The 20,463-nt window shown below is 43.3% G+C and overlaps 1 protein-coding gene across 2 annotated transcripts in view; it reads left to right on the top strand.

Moving 5' to 3' along the window:
- Nucleotides 1-20,463, top strand: part of Fbxw8 (F-box and WD repeat domain containing 8) — a 128,819-nt gene that overhangs the window by 54,376 nt on the left and 53,980 nt on the right. For both annotated transcript variants that reach the window (XM_029570575.1, XM_008847456.3), the window contains one exon: nt 1,249-1,406. In XM_029570575.1, coding sequence (XP_029426435.1) covers nt 1,249-1,406 — 158 coding nt within the window. The remainder of the gene's footprint in view (nt 1-1,248; nt 1,407-20,463) is intronic.

Below are 20,463 nucleotides of genomic sequence, written 5' to 3'. Positions count from 1 at the left end.
GGGGGGGGGGGGGGGGGGGGGGGGGGGGGGGAGGGGGGGGGGGGGGGGAGGGGAGGGGGAGAGAGAGAATATGAATGAGAATATGCAAGCTCAGGAACCTAAAGAACTAGTGTGACAGGAAGAGTTGTGGCTTATATACATTTACTGTGGATTAATGCTTTGGGAGGTGCTGCTGCATGTTATAAACAAAATGCTCTTGAATCAGAGCATTCATAGTTGTCTTATTAAGAAATCTCACCTTGCTGTGAAATTCTAATAACCTGAGTTTGATTCTCAGAACCTGTGTAAGGTGGTAGGAAAGACTTGACTACACAAAGTTGTCCTCAGGCCTCCACACACATTCCCCACACACACATTCACACAAAAGTGTAGGTGTATTATCTGAGATTGATCAATAGCTGTCTCATACACATGTCATATATTAGATTTCAGTGATGAAATAGGTCTTGACTTTGCAGTGAAACACTGTAGGAGTGTGGCCAGGGAGGGCCTCATGAGACTGAGCCTTCTCAGCCACCAGCTTCCCTGTGCTGTGGGCTCACCACCAGGCTCTTGAAAGTGCTTCTCCTCAGCCTGCCACTCTACTAGCTTCTGACTGGAAGAGTGGAGCGTGAGGAGCTTAGGTCCCTTGTGGCATGCAGTGCCACACCTCTTCATTTGGCCACCCTATGTCCTAGGGGCCTCATGTCTGAGTGGGGCCTGGGCCTGCTTTGATGAACAGTCATATGCTTTTGCTTTTCTGTGGGTGGAGCAGGAGTGCCATTCACTTTGGCCAGAGCTCTTCATGGGGAGGCAGCACTGCCGGGCTGCTACAGGCAATATTTAATTGTTTCAGCAAATCAATTAGCCTTTAGGGACTTTATTCTGTTAGCTCTGCTGTTATGGGTGAAGTATTAGAAGCCTGAGCCTGTAGGATGGTGAGTTCTTAGTGTCCTCACCACACATATGTGTGCTTGTGTGTAAATACTGCTTCTCACCCAGGTTTCTGCTCATGATCCCTGGAGAAGACAGCGTATGTAACAGAGCAAAGAGGAACCTTGGTCTCAGGGCTCAGGTTTTACTGCAGTTTCTGCAATTTAAGAAGTTGTCAGCATTGTGCTATGAGAGTGAGTCATATCCACAGCCTTCTGTCATCCAGACAGGGCTACAGGAGCAGTACTTTGCCCAGCAGCCCATGCTCTGTTGTTTTAAGGCCTCCCATTTTCTCTTCAGTTCCCTTTTGGAACCAAGTATGTTCTTCTTTTCCAGATACACATCAGGGGACGTGAGGGTGTGGGACACCCGCACCTGGGACTATGTGGCCCCCTTCCTGGAATCAGAGTCTGAGGAGGATGAGCCTGGAATGCAGCCATATGTGTCCTTTGTAAGGATCAACAGCTCACTGGCGGTGGCAGCTTATGAGGATGGTGAGTAACTGCAACCCTCCTCCCTATTAAGGAATAAAAGCTTCTCAAAAGGGAAGCATCTATGGCCACTCTGCCTGCAGTCCCTCCATACATGCACATGGGCACACACACACACATGTTCACACACACTCCCTCCTGCCTTTAAATGAAGAAGTTGGCCAATAACCCTCTGTACATTAGTAGAGATTAGAACATGGCACCCATTAAAACTGGTGTTTAATTCCTCCTGGAACCACCGGGCTGCATATTAGTGCCAAGTATGATGAGGCTGGCCAAACTATCTTAAGCAAATAACTTGTTTGGTTTGAAATATTAAATATACTTGGCCTACTTCTCGTGTAGCTTCCATTCAGTCCAAAGAGAACAGATAAAGGGACAGATATTCTATTGATGCAAATGGACAGAAAACTAAAAACTGGCACTTGCCTTTCCCTGGCACTCACATACCATACAAGATATTTGATGTATTATTTCTGACCTGCACAGAAGTCTCTGTGTTGTGGGGAGGGACGCAACTGTAGGTTTACAGACAGGGAAGAATGTGAAGTTACTGTTGCCGGATGATGGAACACACAAGGTTTCTAGCTGTCGGGATAATCTTGTCACTGCCACTGCAGCCTGCTTGCCTGCTACTCCTGCTCCTGACCTCTACTCTGTTGGCAAGTTTGTAGCAGCTCCAAGTAAGCGTCACTTACTGCCTGCCTAAGTAGGACCACAGCACATTTCAAGGCTTGACTGTTCCTATTATGGCCTTATAGAACACAAAAATAAAAATATAGAACTCAGATCATATATCTAGGGATTTTTTTTTAATTTAGCAGAAATTAATTCTTTTGGTTTGAATGAATTTTCAGCCTGTGGGTATTTAGCTAAGTTGGGCTGAGGGTGTGGCTTAATATGGTGTTGGCCTGGCAGGCATGAAGTCCTGAGTTCCAGCCCCAGCATCCTCACAGCGGCAGCAGCAGTGAAAATTGAGCTACTTCTGGGTGTAGCTATGACTGTTTCTTCTGTGTTCTCCAGAACTCAGAAAAACAGCATAGCAGCAGCCTGAGCTTGTTTGTATTTCTAGATCAAGCTTTCTTCTAAACATATATTTAGAAGTTGTATTGCTTTTAAGCTCAAATCATAGTTGTAGAATGATCCAACAGCATCCATCTGCCATGCACAGAGGTGTTATACTGTACTAGTATGGAAACTGAAGTCTAGAGGACGAGGTTGGTAAAGGGGTCAGAGTGATGGTGTCTCCCAGCTCCACTGCAGTTGGAGTGGTGTACGTGTGACAGCAAATACACGGACTCTAGCAGAGTTACACATTGTGCTCCTTGTGTCTTACCAGCTTGCAAATACAGCTGAGGGGAAGCTAAAGTGTGATGTGATACAGATATAGACAGACACATAAAGACAGAGACACACAAACAGAACAGTCTTAGACACACACACACACACACACACACACACACACACACACACGAGTGTTGTAGTTAATTTCCTATTGCTGTGATAAAAACACTGACCAAAACCAACTTGGGGAGGAAAGGGTTTACAGCACAGTCCATCATCAAGGGAAGCCAAGGCAGGAACTGTGCTCAGCCTGCTTTCTTATACAACACATGACCACCTGCCTAGGGGTGGCACCACCCACAGTGGCCTGGGCCCTCCCACATCACTCACCAATTAAGAAAATGCCTCAAAGACATGGCCACAGGCCAATCCAATAGAGGAAATTCCTCGTCTGAGATTCCCTCTACCTAGGTGTGTCAAGTTGACAACTAAAGCTATCAAAGACAGACAGACAGACAGAAACACACACACACACACACACACACACACACACACAGATATTGGCACATACTAAGCAGGTATTCTACCACTGAGCTGCACCCCAGCTCCTGGTTTTAAGCTGTTGATTAGAAATGGTTTTGTCCCATCATTCTGTTGTTACACAGAAATACTTTGGAAAATGTAGATATGATTAAGAACCTCTTTTCTTTGGTAAATATTTGGCAAGGGATTTTCAAAACATACTTCAAATATATTATTTAAAAATTTCAGAGGTAAGTTGGGCATACTGGTGCTCAGGAGGCAGAGGCAGGCAGATCTCTTGAGTTCCAGGCCAGCCAAGACTACATAGTGAGAATCTATCTCAAGAAAGAAAGAAACAAATACCAAAAACTATAAAAATGTAAAAGAAACTGTAGCAAAGGTTGACGTATCACTTTATATTCCTGCCCCCGGGCCCTTAGGCCTGCGTTGTACACTTTGCTGCGTCGCGCTTTTCTTAATGACACATCTTGGTGATTTCTGTGTTACTCCTTCCTCTTCTTAGTGCCTGTGCCATTGGCTGTGGTGAGATGTATCTGTCAGGGCCCTAATTGCTCCATGTTTGAGCTGCTTGCTTTTGCTGTTAGAAGCAGAGATGAAAGGAATGACCTCGAATAATACATACCAGGTGAATCTGTGCTAGTGTGCACTGCAGGTGAAGGTCCAGCAGTCACTGGGCTGAAGGTTATGTGCTTTATATTTGGCTAAATACTGCCAATATGTCCCCCAGGTACAGTCTTAACAAAAGTGGATGAGTGACTTGCCTTATCTATGGGTGAGAGTGAAAATGGTATTTTCTTGTTCTTATTTTCCTCCCTCCCTCCCTCCCTGGTTTTGTTGTTTTTAGACAGGGTCTCCCTGTAGCCCCAGCTGACCTGGAACTTGCTATTTAGACCAGGCTAGCCCTGATCTCAGAGATCTGCCTGCTTCTGCCTCCCAAGTGCTGGGATTAAAGGCATGTCACACCCAGCTCTTTTTTTCTTATTTTAAAGTATGAAAGAACATCTTTCTTTTTTGTTTGTTTGGTTTTTTTTGAAACCGGGTCTCCCAGTAGCCCCAGCTGGCCTGGAACACAGTATATAGACCTCAGTCTCACAGAGATCCACCTGTTTTTCTGCCTCCTGATTGCTGGGATTAAAGGTGCAGCACCATTTCTGGCTTCATTGTCTTTTAGTTGTCTCTAGATCCTTGTCTACAAATGGTTTATTTCTGTTTTTCTCTATTTTTCTTCTGCGGTTTTACCCTTTCTTGTTGAAAAAAAGGACCACGGAAATGATCTTGCTCATTGGGTTTCACATACTTTTTCCTTATCATTTAATTCTTCAGTGGACATATGCCTTATTTTTTAGAAGACAGTAGTTTATATATATATATATATATATATATATATATATGATTTTAATTTTTAGATACATAAGGGAATAAATTATATTATAGTTTAATAATTTTGACTACATTTTTAGGGTTCAAAGACTGAAATAGCATAAGCAGTTATACATTGAGAAGCCTTGCTTTCAGTCACTTCTGTCCCCTCTGTTCTAGAGTGAGTGTGTGTGTGTATGTGGTGTGTGTGTGTGTGTGGTGTGTATATGTGTGTGCTGTGTGTATGGTTTGTGTGGTGTGTGTGTGGTGCGTGTGTGGTGTGTGTATGGTTTGTGTGGTGTGTGTGGTATGTATGTGGTGTGTATAAAGTGTATGTGTGGTGTGTGTGTGTGATGTAGGTGTGGTATGTGTGGTGTGTGTAAAGTGTGATGTGTGTGTGTGTGTGGTATGTGTAAAGTGTATGTGTGGTGTGTGTGTGTGATGTAGGTGTGGTATGTGTGGTGTGTGTAAAGTGTGTGAGTGGTGTGTATGGTGTGTGTATGGTGTATGTGGTGTATGTGGGGTGGTGTATGTGTGCATATGTGTGGTGTATGTGGTGTGTATGTGTGGGGTGTGGGGTGTGTCCTGTGTGTCCTGTGTGTGGTGTGTATGTGTGTGGTGTGGGGTGTGATGTGTGGTGTGTGTCTTGTGTGTCCTGTGTGTGGTGTGTGTGTGGTATGTGGTGTGTGTGGTGTGTGTGGTGTATGTGTGGTATGTGTATGGTGTATGTGTGGTGTGTATGATGTAGGTGTGGTGTGTGTGTGGTGTGTATATGGTATATGTGGGGTGTGGGTGTGGGTATGTGGTATATGTGCATATGTGTGTGGTGTGTGTGGTGTGTATGTGTGGTGTGTGTGGTATGGGTATGTGTGGTGTATGTGTGGTGTGTGGTATGTATGTGTAGTGTGTGTGGTATGTGGTGTGTGTTGTGTGTGTTGTATGTGTGGTGTGTGTAAAAGTGTATGTGTGGTGTGTATATGGTGTAGGTGTGGTGTGTGTGTTGTATGTGTGGTGTGTGTATGGTGTATGTGTGGTGTGTGAGTGGTGTGTGTAAAAGTGTATGTGGTGTGTGAGTGGTGTGTGTAGTGTATGTGTGGTGTGTGGGTGGTGTGTGTAAAAGTGTATGTGTGGTGTGTGTGGTGTGTGTGTGGTGTGTGTATGGTGTATGTAGGGTGTGTGTGTGTGGTGTATGTGTACATATGTGTGTGGTGTGTGTATGTGTGCTGTGTGTGTTGTATGTGTGGTGTGTATGTGTGGTGTGTGTGGTATGTGTATGTGTGGTGTGTGTGGTGTGTATGTGTGATGTGTGGTGTGTGTGGTATGTGGTATGTATGTGTGGTGTGTGTGGTGTGTATGTGTGATGTGTGTGGTGTGTAGTATGTGGTATGTATGTGTGGTGTGTGTGGTATGGGTATGTGTGGTGTGTGTGTGGTGTGTGTAGTGTGTGTGGTATGTGCTTCTTTTGCTGTGTCATCACAGTTGAGAGCAGTATCTGTTGTCCACTCCTCTGATCTTTCTGTTAATAGAAGCTAGCACACCACGTCACATCCCATACCTTGGCTTTGGCTTTTTCATACGGTGACAATGTTTTTAAAGTTTTTTATTGTTTGGAGAATTTCATGCAATGTATTTTGATTATATTCAGTCCCCTTCCACACCTACCTTACTACCCCCCCCACTGACTTCATGTTCTCTATTATTATTTATCTTTTTTTTAAAAGGCCTATGGAGTCTAATCTGTGTTTCCTAAATGCTCTTGAGTGTGGGTCTGTCTCTTGGAGTCTGGTCACCTACCAGGTGAGATGTAGTGACATATCTTGAAAACTTCTCCACAGCCCTTCCTTTTCATGCCCATATAATCTCCTTTGCCCCATGATTCACTGAAGAGAAAGTGTCTGTTCATTTGCTGTTACACTGTAGTAAATTAACATTGTAATGAAAAGCTCTGTAGAGTAGCATTTCATGGGGGTGTATGGAAGACAGTTTGAGGAAGATAATCTTTCCTAGAAAGATTCCCAGGTCAAAAGTGGTTGTGTGTTATCAACAAGTGTGGTCTGTGCCTATATTTTCAGTTTTCCTGCTGAAGCATATTTCAGAGTTTTGGGTATTTTTCAGTTTGATAAAGAATGATATATGAGAGCCAGGTGTGGTAGCGTGCTCTTTTAATCCCAGGCAGCGGCAGGCAGATCTCTGTAAGTTCAAGGCCAGCCTGTTCTACACAGTGAGTTCTAGGCCAAGGTGACCCTGTCTCAAAAAAGACCAAAAGAAAGGGGGGGGGGTGGTATATGAATGTGGTTGTAGTTTACTTGCAGTGTGACAAGTTGTACTATTTTTTTCCCCCGTGTATGCCTGCTGTTTGTGGGTTGTTTTTTTTTGTTTTTTTTTTTCTGTTTACTTTGTTCCTTTTGTAACTTTTGTTATGTCTAAATCCTGGCTGATATAGAAAGTCCACACCTGAGTGTGTGTTATAGCAGCTCCCCAGCCTACCAACTCACCTCGTTCTTAGGGAGCTGCCCGTGCTCAGCACTGGGGTGCTGGGCTTCATTTCTTTTGACCAATCTGGTGGTTTCCTCTTCTATCAACTGTGTTGATCTGGTCCTTTCTGGTTTTAGGTAATGTTAGGAAGGCAGTCACTTGACTCTGAGGTAAACTCCAGTTTTTCCAGGGTGCAGTGTTTGCCTTGAAGCCATGGTTTTGTCTGAGTCCACTTTGGGGATTGAAGCTAATTCCCTTCTGAGAGCTCCCCTCATACCCAGCATGCCTCACTGTCTGATCAGGTTGTTAAGGTTTCTAGGATGGACAACAACTTCTCATTCTTTCCTGACCCTGGATGACACTCTGCTCAGTCTCACTTGAGTGTGACAGATTGACACTTCCATATTCACCCCATCACACTTCTGAGTAGCTGATTCAGGGCAAAGACAGATTCAAATAATAAGACGCATGTTTTTTTCCTCATTGCTTTCCAAGAGCAGCAACCGATGCTTCTTGCATAGAAACATGGCAAAAGGGACCTTGTGGGGTCTACTGCGTGGTTTGTGACTGCGTCCACAGGAAAGGGCCTTAATAGAATGAATTAATGAACTGCAGCCCTCTGGTCGTGCCAAGGTGAAGCTCCGTGCCACTGAGCCCCCTTTGTGATCACCAGCACATTTTCTACAGAAGGGATGGTCCAAGGAGACCCGGCAGGAGAAAGTTAACCACCTGCCATCCTTCCCCGTGACTGTGCCCTGCAGGAACCCTGCGCACGCACCTGGGGAGCTGAGACTTGGCAAGGCGACCCACAGTTGTGAGTTTTTGAATTCCAACCCAGTGGCCTCATATTTCTTCTGCCTTGTTTCCAATTGTCAGCACTGGCCACCCTCCAGTTTGATTTTACCACTAATTGTGTTGCACGTTACCATCCCGAAATGAATCAAATCAAAATGCTTTTCCTGGAGCTCTAGATGAAGCAGGCGAAGGCTCTGAGTAATGAGCAGATGCTGCTAATGCAGGGACAGTGGGGACCTTGCCAGGACTCCATCTGCTCCATGCTTGCCTGCCTTTGGCCTCAAGCCATGGTATTAGAGGACCACAGTGTGCTGGAAACCCACTCTGCTTGAGTTTCTCTTCAGAACTCACTCTGTGGTGAGAAATATGACTAGATACTTCTGTGCAAGGAAGTTCTTGTTTGTCTGCGGAGTGGTGAAAAGAACAACAGGACCCAGGGGGTCTTAACTCTTGGGAACTCAACTGGACAGCCAGCAGCCCTCTCTCTCTAGTGCCATCAGGCAAGGCAAGGTGGCTTATCCACTCCTTATCACCCTGTGCAATTATCTGTGCACACAGACCTCATTGTTCGACCTGAGCCTGCCCTGGGTCCAGGCCAGCGATTTCTCATTACTAACGTGTCAACAATGAATAGGAGCAGACTTCTTTTTAGTTGTAAAGAATGAACCATGTTTTACTTAGCTCTGGGGACTAGATACTGCTAAAGTTTATTTTCTAGCTTTATGTTTTAAAAAACCACTTGTTTGATCATTTTGCCAGTGTCGCTTGTTTAACTATTGATGGAGATGTTTGAATGCAGAACACAACTTAACCTATAGATTGTTATGTGATTATGAGGTAAGCTGAGTTGCCTGGACAGTTAGCTGTGGGGTGCAGAGAATTTTAGTTGCTTTTTCTTCCCTGTAAGACCTTACTTTCTGGTCACTGTTTTTCAATCTCAGCGATTGGTTATTGCCTATATCCTTGACTGCCCCTAGGTCCAGGAGCAAGCAGAGCAAAACTGAAACTGTTCAACAAAAAGTGAAAAGTACCAGGAATAGTCCTTTGAAAAGATGGGGGCACTGCACCTTTACGCCATTTTCTTAGCAGTAAGAATACACACATTCTTGTGAGAGAGGAGAATTAAAGAATTTAAGTGTGTGAGGCTGATAAGATGGCTCAACAGGCAGGGCAGTTGCTATGCCACCAAGCCTGTGGCCTGAGTTTAGCCCCTGGGCCCATGGGGTAGAAGGAGAAAACCATCTCCAGCAAGTTGTCCTTTGGCCTTTGTATTGTATGTTGTGACACACAAATGCCTATAAACACATGTAAAATAACTAATGTAAAAAAAAAAATTAAGTGCAGGGTCCAGAGCTGAGATAGTTTGGGGTGCTTAGAAGTTTGAGACCTTGAACTTTTAACATGTCTAATACCTGGCACATGTTAGGACATTAGAGTTTGTCTAGACAAGTCATAGAGACTATATGATGTGATAAAGTTGCTAATTTGAATTGGTCTTTTGAAGGCTCTTCTGTTCTTCTGTGAGAAGAAAAGAGCTTGACATTGGACCTGTGATGTATGTTTGAGGCTAATGGTTAGAACTGAGTAGTGGGCAGTGTTCCTTCACTGGGAGTCTACACAGATGACCTGGGCTGGAACTTGTGAATCTCTGGGAAGAAAAAAAAAATTGATAATATATATTTTTATCTTTCTAGTGCTAATGATGAATTGTTCCTCTGAGTATCTAAGATAATACAAAATGCATCCACCAGTGCTTTTTCCAAACATGTCATATTCCCATCTACTCACATAAGTGATATTGAAAGAGAACACAGTGTTTGCTCTGCCTCACTCTACTGTCACTTCTTGGTTCTAAGCACAGCAGGAATCCCACTGTTTGGTGGTTCTGATTCACCCTGATCTGTTCTTGACCCATAAGGGGTGCCCCAAGGGAATGGTGATTCCGTGCTCAACCCACAGGAATCAGAGACATGGCGATATACTTGACATCACCTTTCTAGTATGTACTTCTTGCGGTCTTAGCTGGAGTTACCACAGTGCCTACACAATTTCCCCACAGAAATGAAGAGTTCAAGAATTAAAATTTTGAGAGAAGCCATTTAACTCCTCTTTTACCCCCAGTAAGTTCTGTATCTCAATTTCTTTCACAGGTTATGGTCACGTTTTCACGTAAAAATATATAGTGCCTTCACTTTTAACATTTCCTCATGTTCTGAGAGCTGCTGAATTCAGTGATGTCATCAGTGAGGCTTAGCAAGCAGTTTACTGACCTTCAGCTCAGAGTTTTATTGTTGAACACATCACTCAAGGTAAATGCAAGCATAGTGCACTAACTTTGATTTTTCACCTTAAGGAGGAAAAGGGGAAAACTAAGCATATTCCTGAGGCAGTTTTTCCTCACCATCATCACATTGCTAGTCATAAGACATGCAATAAGATATGTGAGAGGCTGTTCATGATGGGGCTTGGTCTTGATGGGAGTTGGTGGACTGTTGAGATAGGCTTGCTGTTTTAATCCAAGCTTTTCATGGTGTGGTCTTGCTTCATGTTACCAACTTGAGATTCATTGGGCCCTCAGAGGATCATGCATCACTTTCTCTGCAGTTGCTTTCTGCCCAATAGGAGTCATGATTCTACTTCCACAAGCCATTGTACTGTAGCCATTGTCCGTGGTGCTGAGCCCTGATGGGAACATCTTTCCTAGGTTAGTAACTGGATGTCACTGCCTTTACAGGGGGATCACTGCTGTCTGCAAAGGGCAACATGCAGACAGCAGTTCTCATACTGAAGGCACTTCCACCCACACCTGCTGTTTCTGCAGGATCCCCCATCTCCACATGCTGTTCTCACATTCAGTGTCCTCCAACTTTCAATATCCAGTTGGTGTAATTTTGTAGTATAGACAACCAAAGGCTGGCCACATGCCAAAGGGTCACTGTTCATCCCTTGCAGCATGTGACTAGTGGAGAGACATCCATGGAAGGAACACTCTTCATCTCCACTGTGAGTCTCATGAGTAAAAGGTATCCGAACCAGTGTGGTCCAATACTGAGTACCACCTGAGTGTCAGGGGGGCCAATTTTGAATTGGTGAGCAGCCATCTACACAAAGATTCCTGATACTCAGATTGTTGCAGATAAAGCATCGAGAAAATGGAAAGTCAACTTCCTCTGTTCTGGAGTTACCTTCCTGTTTGAAGTTCCATTGGTGAGAAGGTGGGTGGAGAAATAGGTGAACCATTTCTGTTCTCTGCGCTGTATGTCACTCACTACCTGAGAAGTAGAAGAAAGCTGCACTCAAGGGATGCTCGAGCCCTGCTGGGAGCCTTCCTACAGGCTGAAGGTAAGGAGTCAGAGGTGCCACCATTCCCATCTGAGAAATGCTCTCAAGAGAAGAAGAACTGAGGCTCCTGGAGGTTGATGCACATACTCATCTGCTGTAAAATAGTCACAAGCCAAGTTCTAAATTAAAAGCCACAGAGAGCAAAACCTGCCAGGAACACAGCTCCTCAGGACTGCGGCTTCTTCCAGAAGTCACAATTGGTGCTGATGCAGTTGCTGGGATGTGCTCTGAAGGCTGTTTCCCATCACGGCCGGCCAGGAGGACATTTCAGTGGAAAGCCTCAATGGTTCTTGTCTTTATCTTCCACTGGCTATGGAGCTTTCTGATGAACATTTCTGCATCTACTTCTACAGGGTTTATTATGGCCAGTAGACCACCCAAGTTCCCCAAGAGTTGATAGTTTTGTGGATTTAAAAACAGAAGGATTGGCAAGTGTTTGTCCATGGAGATTAGAATAAATACTAGGGGTTTCAGAAGGATTTAAACCAGGATCCTTCCTGGAGTTTCCCAGCATTATTTTCATTTTTAATTTCTTGACACCTTCCAAAGCCCAGAAAGCAAACTACTCCTATGTGTAAAGAGGGAGACCCAACACTGACTGCAGGGCCCCAGGGTGCCAGGACAGCACCCACAATAGAGTCTCCAGGAAAAAAAAAAATCTGTCTTTTGACTTTGAAGCTGAACTGAGCTGTGGGGGTCTCTGTGAATCTGCCTTGTGTTCTGAGGCTCTTGTGCCAGTGATCACACACATCCTCATGTTGACCATTGTTTTTCATGCTAAGGGGTTCCTGGATGAATTCTTAGAGATCTGCAAGCTCTGAAACTTAAGAAACATTGTGTCTTAGGCTCAAAGTTTCAGATCAGTTTCTAGGGTAAATAAAAATATTTGAAGTTACTGGTAAATATTTGAAATGATTTTTTTTCTCTTGAAAAAAAGTAGCATGTTGAATTTAATGAGCTAAGATTGAGTGTTGAGTTTTGGTTTATTTGAGTTGGTTTACTGAGAACTGACTTTTAACAATGCAGTGTGAGGTGTAACTTAGAGTAGCTGTCCTGCCTGTCACAGTTGAGGTTCAGAAGTGAAAGCACTGAAAAGAAACAGAAGAGAGCTTTGGGAGGCAGTGCAGGCGGAAGGACTGTCCACACTCTGAAATGCACCTCATGACAACTAAGTGATTGGATTTTCAAGGAAGATAAATCAAATTTTAACTGAGAGAATTGAATTTCCCTCTTAATACTTGGAATTTCAGTTGTGGTTTCTTCCAGTCTAAACCCTAGGGTTTTATGAAAAGAGAAATAAGTATATTTGTAGAATGAATGCTTTTTTCTTTTCTTTCTTTTTTTCTTTTCTTTGCTTTTTTTTTGTAAAAGCAAAATGTGTCTGATTGCCTGCATTTTCATCTAACAAGCCAGGCCCCAGGAGTAGCCAGGGCAGCTTGGGGAGAAAGTTAGTGAAGGGCCTCTTGGAGGTTTCAGATGCCAGCAGCATATAAGGGGACCCAGGGAGTGCTGGGGAGTGCCAAGCTGGGGAGCGCACTATAGGTAAGGATAACTGGTCTCTTTACTATTGGAGAATGCCACAGGCAGCATGACCCCTGTGACTAGAGTGGAACAGGAGGGATCCTTGTGGGGTGCATGATCTCCAGTGCACAGTGGTAGAGAGATGACTGTGTGTGTCCTAGTTAATTATCAACTTGGTATACTGGAGTCATCTGAGAGCCTGATTGAGGAATTGCCTCCATCAGATTGGCCTATGGATATGTCTATGGGGGATTGCCTTGATTGCTAATTGATGTAACCCACTGTGGATGGGTGGGCCTGGGCTTTATAAATAAGCTAGCTGAGGGGACTGGAGAGATGACTCAGTGGTTAAGAACACTGGTTGTTCTTGCAGAGACCCGGGTTCAAATCCCAGCACCCACATAGTAGCTAACAACTGTCCATAACTCCAGTCCCAGGGGATCTGACAGCCTCTTCTGACCTCTGCAGGCATTGCGCGACATGGGTGCACTTACCTACATGCAGGCAATACACGCATACACGTAAAATAAAAATAATAAGTAAAATTTTTAAAAAATCTAGTTGAGCGTGAGGCTGTGAACCACAGCAAACAGTGTTCTTTCATGGTGCCTGCTTTCAAGTTCCTGCTTTGAGTCCCTGCCTTGACCTCCCTCAGTGATGGGCTATAACTTGTAAGTCAGAATGAACCCTTTCCTCGCCCAAGTTGTTTTTGGTCATGGTATTTTATCACAGCAACAAAGAAGAAACTAGAACAGAATGTATAGTCATGGCTGTGGTGATGTGGTGTGCTGAGGAGACATAGAACAGTATATATAGTCAGGGCTGTGGTGAAGTGGTCTGTTAGAAGGCATAGGAGATGGAGCAGCCCAGGAGCAGTGAGCATACCTGTGTCCCACTCTTGAGAACTTTCCTCTTCACCAACAGAAACCAGAGCTCCTAGGAAATGGCTGGGGCAAAGAAAGAACAAAGCAAGCTGGGGTGATTTGTATTGGGAAGTATTTGAAGGCATTGTGTCCAAAGAACGTAGAAGGTAGCTTGATCATATCTCAGTCAGATCTGGGCCAATTTGAGTAACAAAGTAAATATGAATCATGACAAAGTATGACCCACTTAGTAAAATAGCAACCCACAAGTATACCATGGCAAAAAGAGATGAATAAAAAGGAAGGCAGAAGTGAGAAAATTCCTTAAATTAGAACATCAGTAGATTCAGAAAGATGATGAGACTAGGAACTCATAGTTGTTAACTATCTTGGTAGTAGCCGAGTAAGGAAAAAAATCAATTCTTGCCAAACTAGTGGGTAAGAATGAGATGAGGGTTTCAGTTTTACATAGTCCCAAAGAATATATTCAACAAACATTAAACAAGAGGAAAGTAACTGAGTGGAGTGGTTTAGCAGATTCTGCCTTTGGTAAGCGACAACGTTTGGCGTCATCATTTATGGACCAGTCTGATGGCTGCACCACACGAAGGGCACCGAGACCAGTGCAGTCACCTCTGTTCTAGCTGCAAATGCCCAGCACAGTTCTGCGTCAATAAGGGGAACCCTTGGTGAGGGACGTTCTTTTATGAGTGAAACTAAGAACCCTCTAGGGGACCCTGTTTTGCCACAATGACAAATATACCTTAGAGGATCCTTAGTCTCATTCATAAGAAAATTTAAGAATGGACTCAAAGGGAAGCTTTAGGACAATTTTATTAGAATTTAAAGAAAAATCCTCAGGGCAGGCAAACTGTGAATCTTAGCAGCTGCCTTGAGGAGAATGGAGGGGAGAAGGAAACAACCATGAGGCCTGTGCTGGATAGCTTTCATGTCAACTTGACACACCTGCGTTGAGGGAGCCTCAATCGGGAAATTGCCTCTATTGGACTGGCCTGTGGCCATGTCTGAAGGGCATCTTCTTGATCAGTGATGTGGGAGGGCCCAGCCCACTGTGGGTGGTGCCACCCCTGGGCAGGTGGGCCTGTGTTGCATAAGAAAGCAGGCTGAGCAGGGGCCAAGGGAGCAAGCCTGTAAGCAGCGTTCCTCCATGGACTGTGCTCCAGCTCCTGCCTCCAGGTTCCTGCCCTGAGTTCCTACCTTGGGCTCCCTGATGAACTGCGTGCAACCTGGGAGATGTAAGACAAATAAACCCTTTCCTCCCCAAGTTGGTACTGGTCAGAGTGTTTTGTCACAGCAATGAAGAATCAAACTAGGACAAGGCCATGCTAGTTTAGATCCTGCATGAAGGTCAGACACGTGGTAGACTTGCAGCCATATGGTGGGGATAAGGAAGCTTTAGAGAACAAAAAGAAATACAGGATGCTTGGAACAGCCCAAAACATTAAGGAAAGCATGTTTAGAAAAAAGATATGAAGAAAAGGAGAGAGATTACACTTTTCTTAAGACTTCAGAAAAGCAGGGTAGGACCTACAGAGAGCCACATGTCCAAAATCCAGGCAGGAAAATTTCACTGTCTATTAACCCAGTAGGTATTCCACCCATCTATCTAGCATGACTTAAGGTGAATCCACCTTCCTAGGGGTGGTCCTATGACCAGGTGATTGACCAGTAAAACTGGAAATGTGGGTCTTCCAATAGGTAGAGAATTTATTTTTTGACCAGTTAATCTTATGGGACTTTCTTTTCTTTTAAGTATTTTATTATTTTTTTTTATTATCTTATGTGTATGAGTGTATTGCCTGCATGTATGTAAGTACACCTATGACATGCAGTGCCCACAGAGGCCAGAAGAGGATCCCCTGGAACCGGTAGTACAGATGGTTATTAACTGTGATGTGGGTACTGGCAATCTAACCCAGGTCCTCTTCAAGAGCAGCAAGTGCGCTTAACTGCTGAGCCATCTCTCCAGTTCTGTCTTATGGGGCTTTTTGATACTCTGTCAACAGCAAGTATTAAGGAAAACGGAAGCTACAGCAAGGAATGGCAGAAGTAACTAACAGATGAACACATCAGAGCTGTTACAAACAGACTGCGTGAGTTAAGAAAAGCAGAGAAAATTGTGTGGAGTGCCAGGATGGGTAATAAAAATGGAACTCCCAAACACTGAGTATTATATGGGCGTACTCATCACAGCACACATACAGAGGTCAGAGGACAGCATGCAGGAATCATTTCTTTCCCCAGTGGGTCCTGGGGTTTGAACTCAGGTTGTCAGGCTTGGCAGGCAAGTGCCTTTACTAGCTGAGCCATCTTACCAGCCCAGAAAGATGCAATTTATGAAATGAAATACACTACATGAAATTATGAATTCAACAAAGATGATTGAGTAGATTTGAAGACTTAGCTGTAAACTCTATGGCTTAGATCTGAAATGTCCCCAAAGGCCATGTGCTCACAGCCTGGTTGCCAGGATGACATTACATGCAGGAGGTAGAAACTGTAAGAGACAAAGCCTGCTTGGAAGAAGTAGGTCAGTTGGGGTCATAGAAGCTTAAAGTCTTATTCTCAGCCCCTTGCTTGTTCTGTTTTCTGGCTGCTGTGAGGTCTGCAGCTTTGTTCTACAGCATACTCCCTGCTATGACTTTCATTCCTCAAAATGGCCACAAACATGGTGCCAAGGAACCATGGACTAAAACCTCTGAAACCATAAGCCAGTGTTTTAAGTTGATTTTCTCAGATGTTTCGTCAAAGTGACAGAAAGTTAATATATTATCCAAAATTAAAGGAGAAATGGTTCAGTCATTAAAGGCTCAGGCTCGTAGCCAAAATTAAATGGCAAAAGAAAAGGCAAAGGAGGAAAGGAACAAGAGCAGAACTTTGTTGGTTTGGGGGACAAGTCTCATAATCTTCCTAGACACAAAAAAGCAGAGGTCATTAGATAAGACTTGCACTCCAAGAATTGCTGGTGGGACTGGAGAAGAACCCATGCTGCTCCTTCAGAGGACCAAGTTCCTTTTTCTCAGCACCCATGTCAGGTGGCTCACAACTGCCTGCAACTTTGGCTCCATGGGGTCTGATGCCCTCTTCTGGCCTCAAGGGCAGTGCACTCCTGTGGATATACACACAGACACATAATTTTCCCTATTGGCAATTTGGGTAACCCCTTCAGAGGATGGCGTGATAAGAATAGGAGGTAGGATTGGCTGGCTAGGCAGTTAGGGTAAAAAGACCTCAAAGAAATGTAGCCAGTTTCTGGGCTAAAAGTCAAAATGTCCTTGGGCCTGTTAGCAACACACTCTGTTCCAAAGGCCCAAAATGTCAAAAGTATTTGGGAGCTTGTATCTAATCCTTAAAAGATTTTAGGGTTACCTCTTCAGAGGGGGGAATGTTGGAGGGGAGGGAGTGGGCATGGATTTAATCAAAACACCTTATATGTATGCATGAAATTCTTAATAAAGTTTTTGCAAAAGTTAAAAAAAAACTTTAAAAAAAATATTGGTAACAAATGGAAGTTTGTGTCTGCACAAAGGGATACAGACTGGGAGGGTAGGTAAGTGGGGGAGGTAAACAGATTTTTATGATAATATTTGCTCTTTGAGAATTTTGTGCATTTTGGTCATATTTAGCCCCCATTCCTTACCCTAACTCATCCCAGATCCACCTCCCCAACTTCATGTCCTCTTATTTTTAATATATAGCCAACCCACTCCAGTTACACAGATTATTTTTAACAATCTCTTTGAAAGTAGATGGATGTGGGCTGGAGAGATGGCTCAGCAGTTAAGAGCACTGACTGCTCTTGCAGAGGACCTGGGTTCAATTCCCAGCACCCACATGACAGCTACGAACCATCCTTAACTCCAGTTCCAGGGGACTCCGAAGCCCGCTTCTGACCTCCGTGGCATTGCACGATCCGGGTGCACTCACATACATGCAGGCAATACACTCATAAAATAAAAATAAGAAGTAATTTTTTTTTAAAAAAAGTAGATGGATGCTTGGTGAATAGACAATAACAATGCATTGTGGGGTTTAGCATGCATATGGACACTATTTTTTATGGTAAAAACTCTAGAACAGAATTTTTTCTATTTGTTTAAGAGCATCTATGAAAAACCTACACCTGATTTCATTATTAATGGTACAAAGATAGTGATTTCCTCTTTGAAACAATCACTGCTGTTACATTGACTCAACACTGTATTAGAAGTTCTAGATGGTACATAAGATGAGAATTAGAACTACCAGGAAAGGAAGAAGTAAAAGGTAGATCAGGCTAGCCTTGAGCTCAGAGACCCACCTGCATCTACCTCCTGAGCACTGGGATTAAAGGTGCGCATCACCACGACTGGCCAAAAGACCAGTTTATTTCTTCAAGTTAGCAACAAACAAGTAGTGATTGGTTTTGCATAAAAAACATGAGGGAGTTGGAAATTAATTAATCAAATATGGATAAGATTTATGTGCTGAAAGCTTTATCAAATATTGCTGAGGGAAAACAAGACAAGCCAAATAAATGTAGAGCTACCATGTTGACAACCAAGATTAACCATGGCAGTCTGCTACATGGCATACATCCAAGCATTTAAAGAATTGTAATAGTCCAGGTATAAAAAGGCAAACCAATTAAAAATGTAAAGGATTTCAATAGTTGCTTCTAAAGAAGACACCTGAGTGGCTGATAATTACATGAGAAGATGGTCAGCTTCATTAGTTATTAATGGCAAGTTCAGGCCACTGTGAAACATCATTATACACCTACAGTGGCTTAAACTTAAAAGACCCATAGTGCCAAATGCTGGTAAGCTTGGAGCAGTTGGTTTTCCTGTTCCTTCCTGGCAGGAATGCAAATCAGGAACAACACTTTGGAAAAGAGCTTCTTTTTAAAATTTTATTATTTTTATTTTATGTGTATGAGTGTATTGCCTGCATGTATGTGAGTGCACCGTGTCATGCAGTGTCGTGGAGGTCAGAACAGGGTGTCGGATTCCCCTGGAATTGGAGTTAAGGATGGTTCATAGCCACTGTGTGGGTGCTGGGAATCGAACCTGGGTCCTCTACAAAAACAGTCAGTGCTCTTAAGCCCTGCACCATCTCTCCAGCCCCGGAAAAGAGCTTCTTATAAATTGAATGTAAGCTGAGTTATAACTCAGCATTCCCACATTCCCACTCTAACATATTTATCCAGGAGAATGAGAACATGTCCACCCACACTTGTGCTTGATTGATTATAGGATTTTTTTCTCTAAACTGGAAGCAACCCAGATGTATATCAGCTAGTGAATTATGCATATGTTGTGGTATATCCATACAGAGTGGAATGTTATACACCAGTAAGGTTGGACAAACTTCTGGTTCATGCAACAAGTTTGATGAATCTCACCAGCATCATGCCAGGTAAAATCAGCTAGATTTTCAAAACTACTTTCTGTACATTAAAAAAATTCCGTTGTTATGAAATCCTAGAAAAAACAAAGCTATAATTGTTATGGAAAAATTCAAACAGCAAAGAGACTAAGCCTTTGCCCAGGAAGGCATCAGAAAGCACCTTTATTCCTTACTCATGCATGAGGATCCCAGAAGCAATAAAAATTTTTAGATTCTCTGAACCTGAATCAAAGTATAGATGAGGATTATATAATCAGTTTTACACATCATCATTTTATGAATAGTGCCTGGGCCCTATGTTTCTCTCCATGATGGGCCATGTTATCTCAGGAATTTCCTTCCTGGGGTCATTTGGCCAACATACTTTTCAAAGTAGACATCAGGATATCTACCGCCTTTTGACTACAACTAGGCTAGGCTAATTGGGCTAGGAGCTGGTCAAACAGTCATTTCCGTTTACAAAAACAGATATTGTTGGCAGAAGTTTAGATTTCTGACACTTTTGATCCACAACTTTTTTGAACTACTTGGACCAGGTGTCTCATTAAACCATTTCCATTCTTTTAGTTTTACATCTTTATCAACAGTCAGAAATAGTGAGTGGAAAGCATTAGGAAAGCATTCAGGACATTACAGAGTGACAAAACATCTTGGGTTGGTGAGACCACCAAAGAGCCAGAACACATCTCTGAGCTTCCCAGAGTTACATTTCAAGGTATCCATCCACTAAGTAAAACAAAGGAAACCTTAGATGGCCTAAGCTTACAAGGATATTATATAAGAACACAAGAATGTAACTTTCCTTATCATAATGACAGAACACAGGTGAATAGTTGGTGTAGAGGGGCTAGGACTTCAGGAAGAGTGTTGACTAGAAAAGGATGTGAATTTGCCTTCTGGGTCTGGAGTACTGTATGGTGATTTTGTTGGAGGTTACAGGGCTGGGCATATTTTCCATTCAGATCAAATTAATTGCATGTTTAAAGTTGGTGTGTTTGAATGAGGTAATAAAGTTACCTCAATTTTTAAAAAGTGATGAAAGAAAAAGTGCCCTTTTTAATGCCTTTTCAAAGTAGCTGATCTCTTTCTTGCAAAGTTAATAGCTTTTGTTCTGTGTAAAGGAAATTGCTCTGAGCTTGACCTGAACCTTTCAGGTAAGGTTCCCCATGCACTAAGTTTACTTCCTAAGGTTAAAAGACTATCTTGTGCTACGCTACTGCAACGCTGAGGATAGCACCACTCAGATTTTCAGGTTAAATATTAGCACTTAAAGGAACTAGGGCAAGGCAAATCTGAAACATTGTATAAATAAATGATCAAAGGTGGGACAATGCAGCTAAATTAGAGCCTCCAGTGACTAAAATGTGGACAATTTGAGCAACAAAATATGATGGTAATGGATTTTAATCCAAGGTGCCTGCCCCAGACTTTCAAGACTTTGTGATCTGTCCACTTGCTGCGGGAAGTTT

Source organism: Nannospalax galili, unplaced genomic scaffold (assembly GCF_000622305.1).
Source record: "Nannospalax galili isolate Female #2095 unplaced genomic scaffold, S.galili_v1.0 scaffold120, whole genome shotgun sequence".
Classification (NCBI taxonomy): Eukaryota; Metazoa; Chordata; class Mammalia; order Rodentia; family Spalacidae; genus Nannospalax; species Nannospalax galili.
This window is presented reverse-complemented; position numbering and strand designations above follow the sequence as displayed.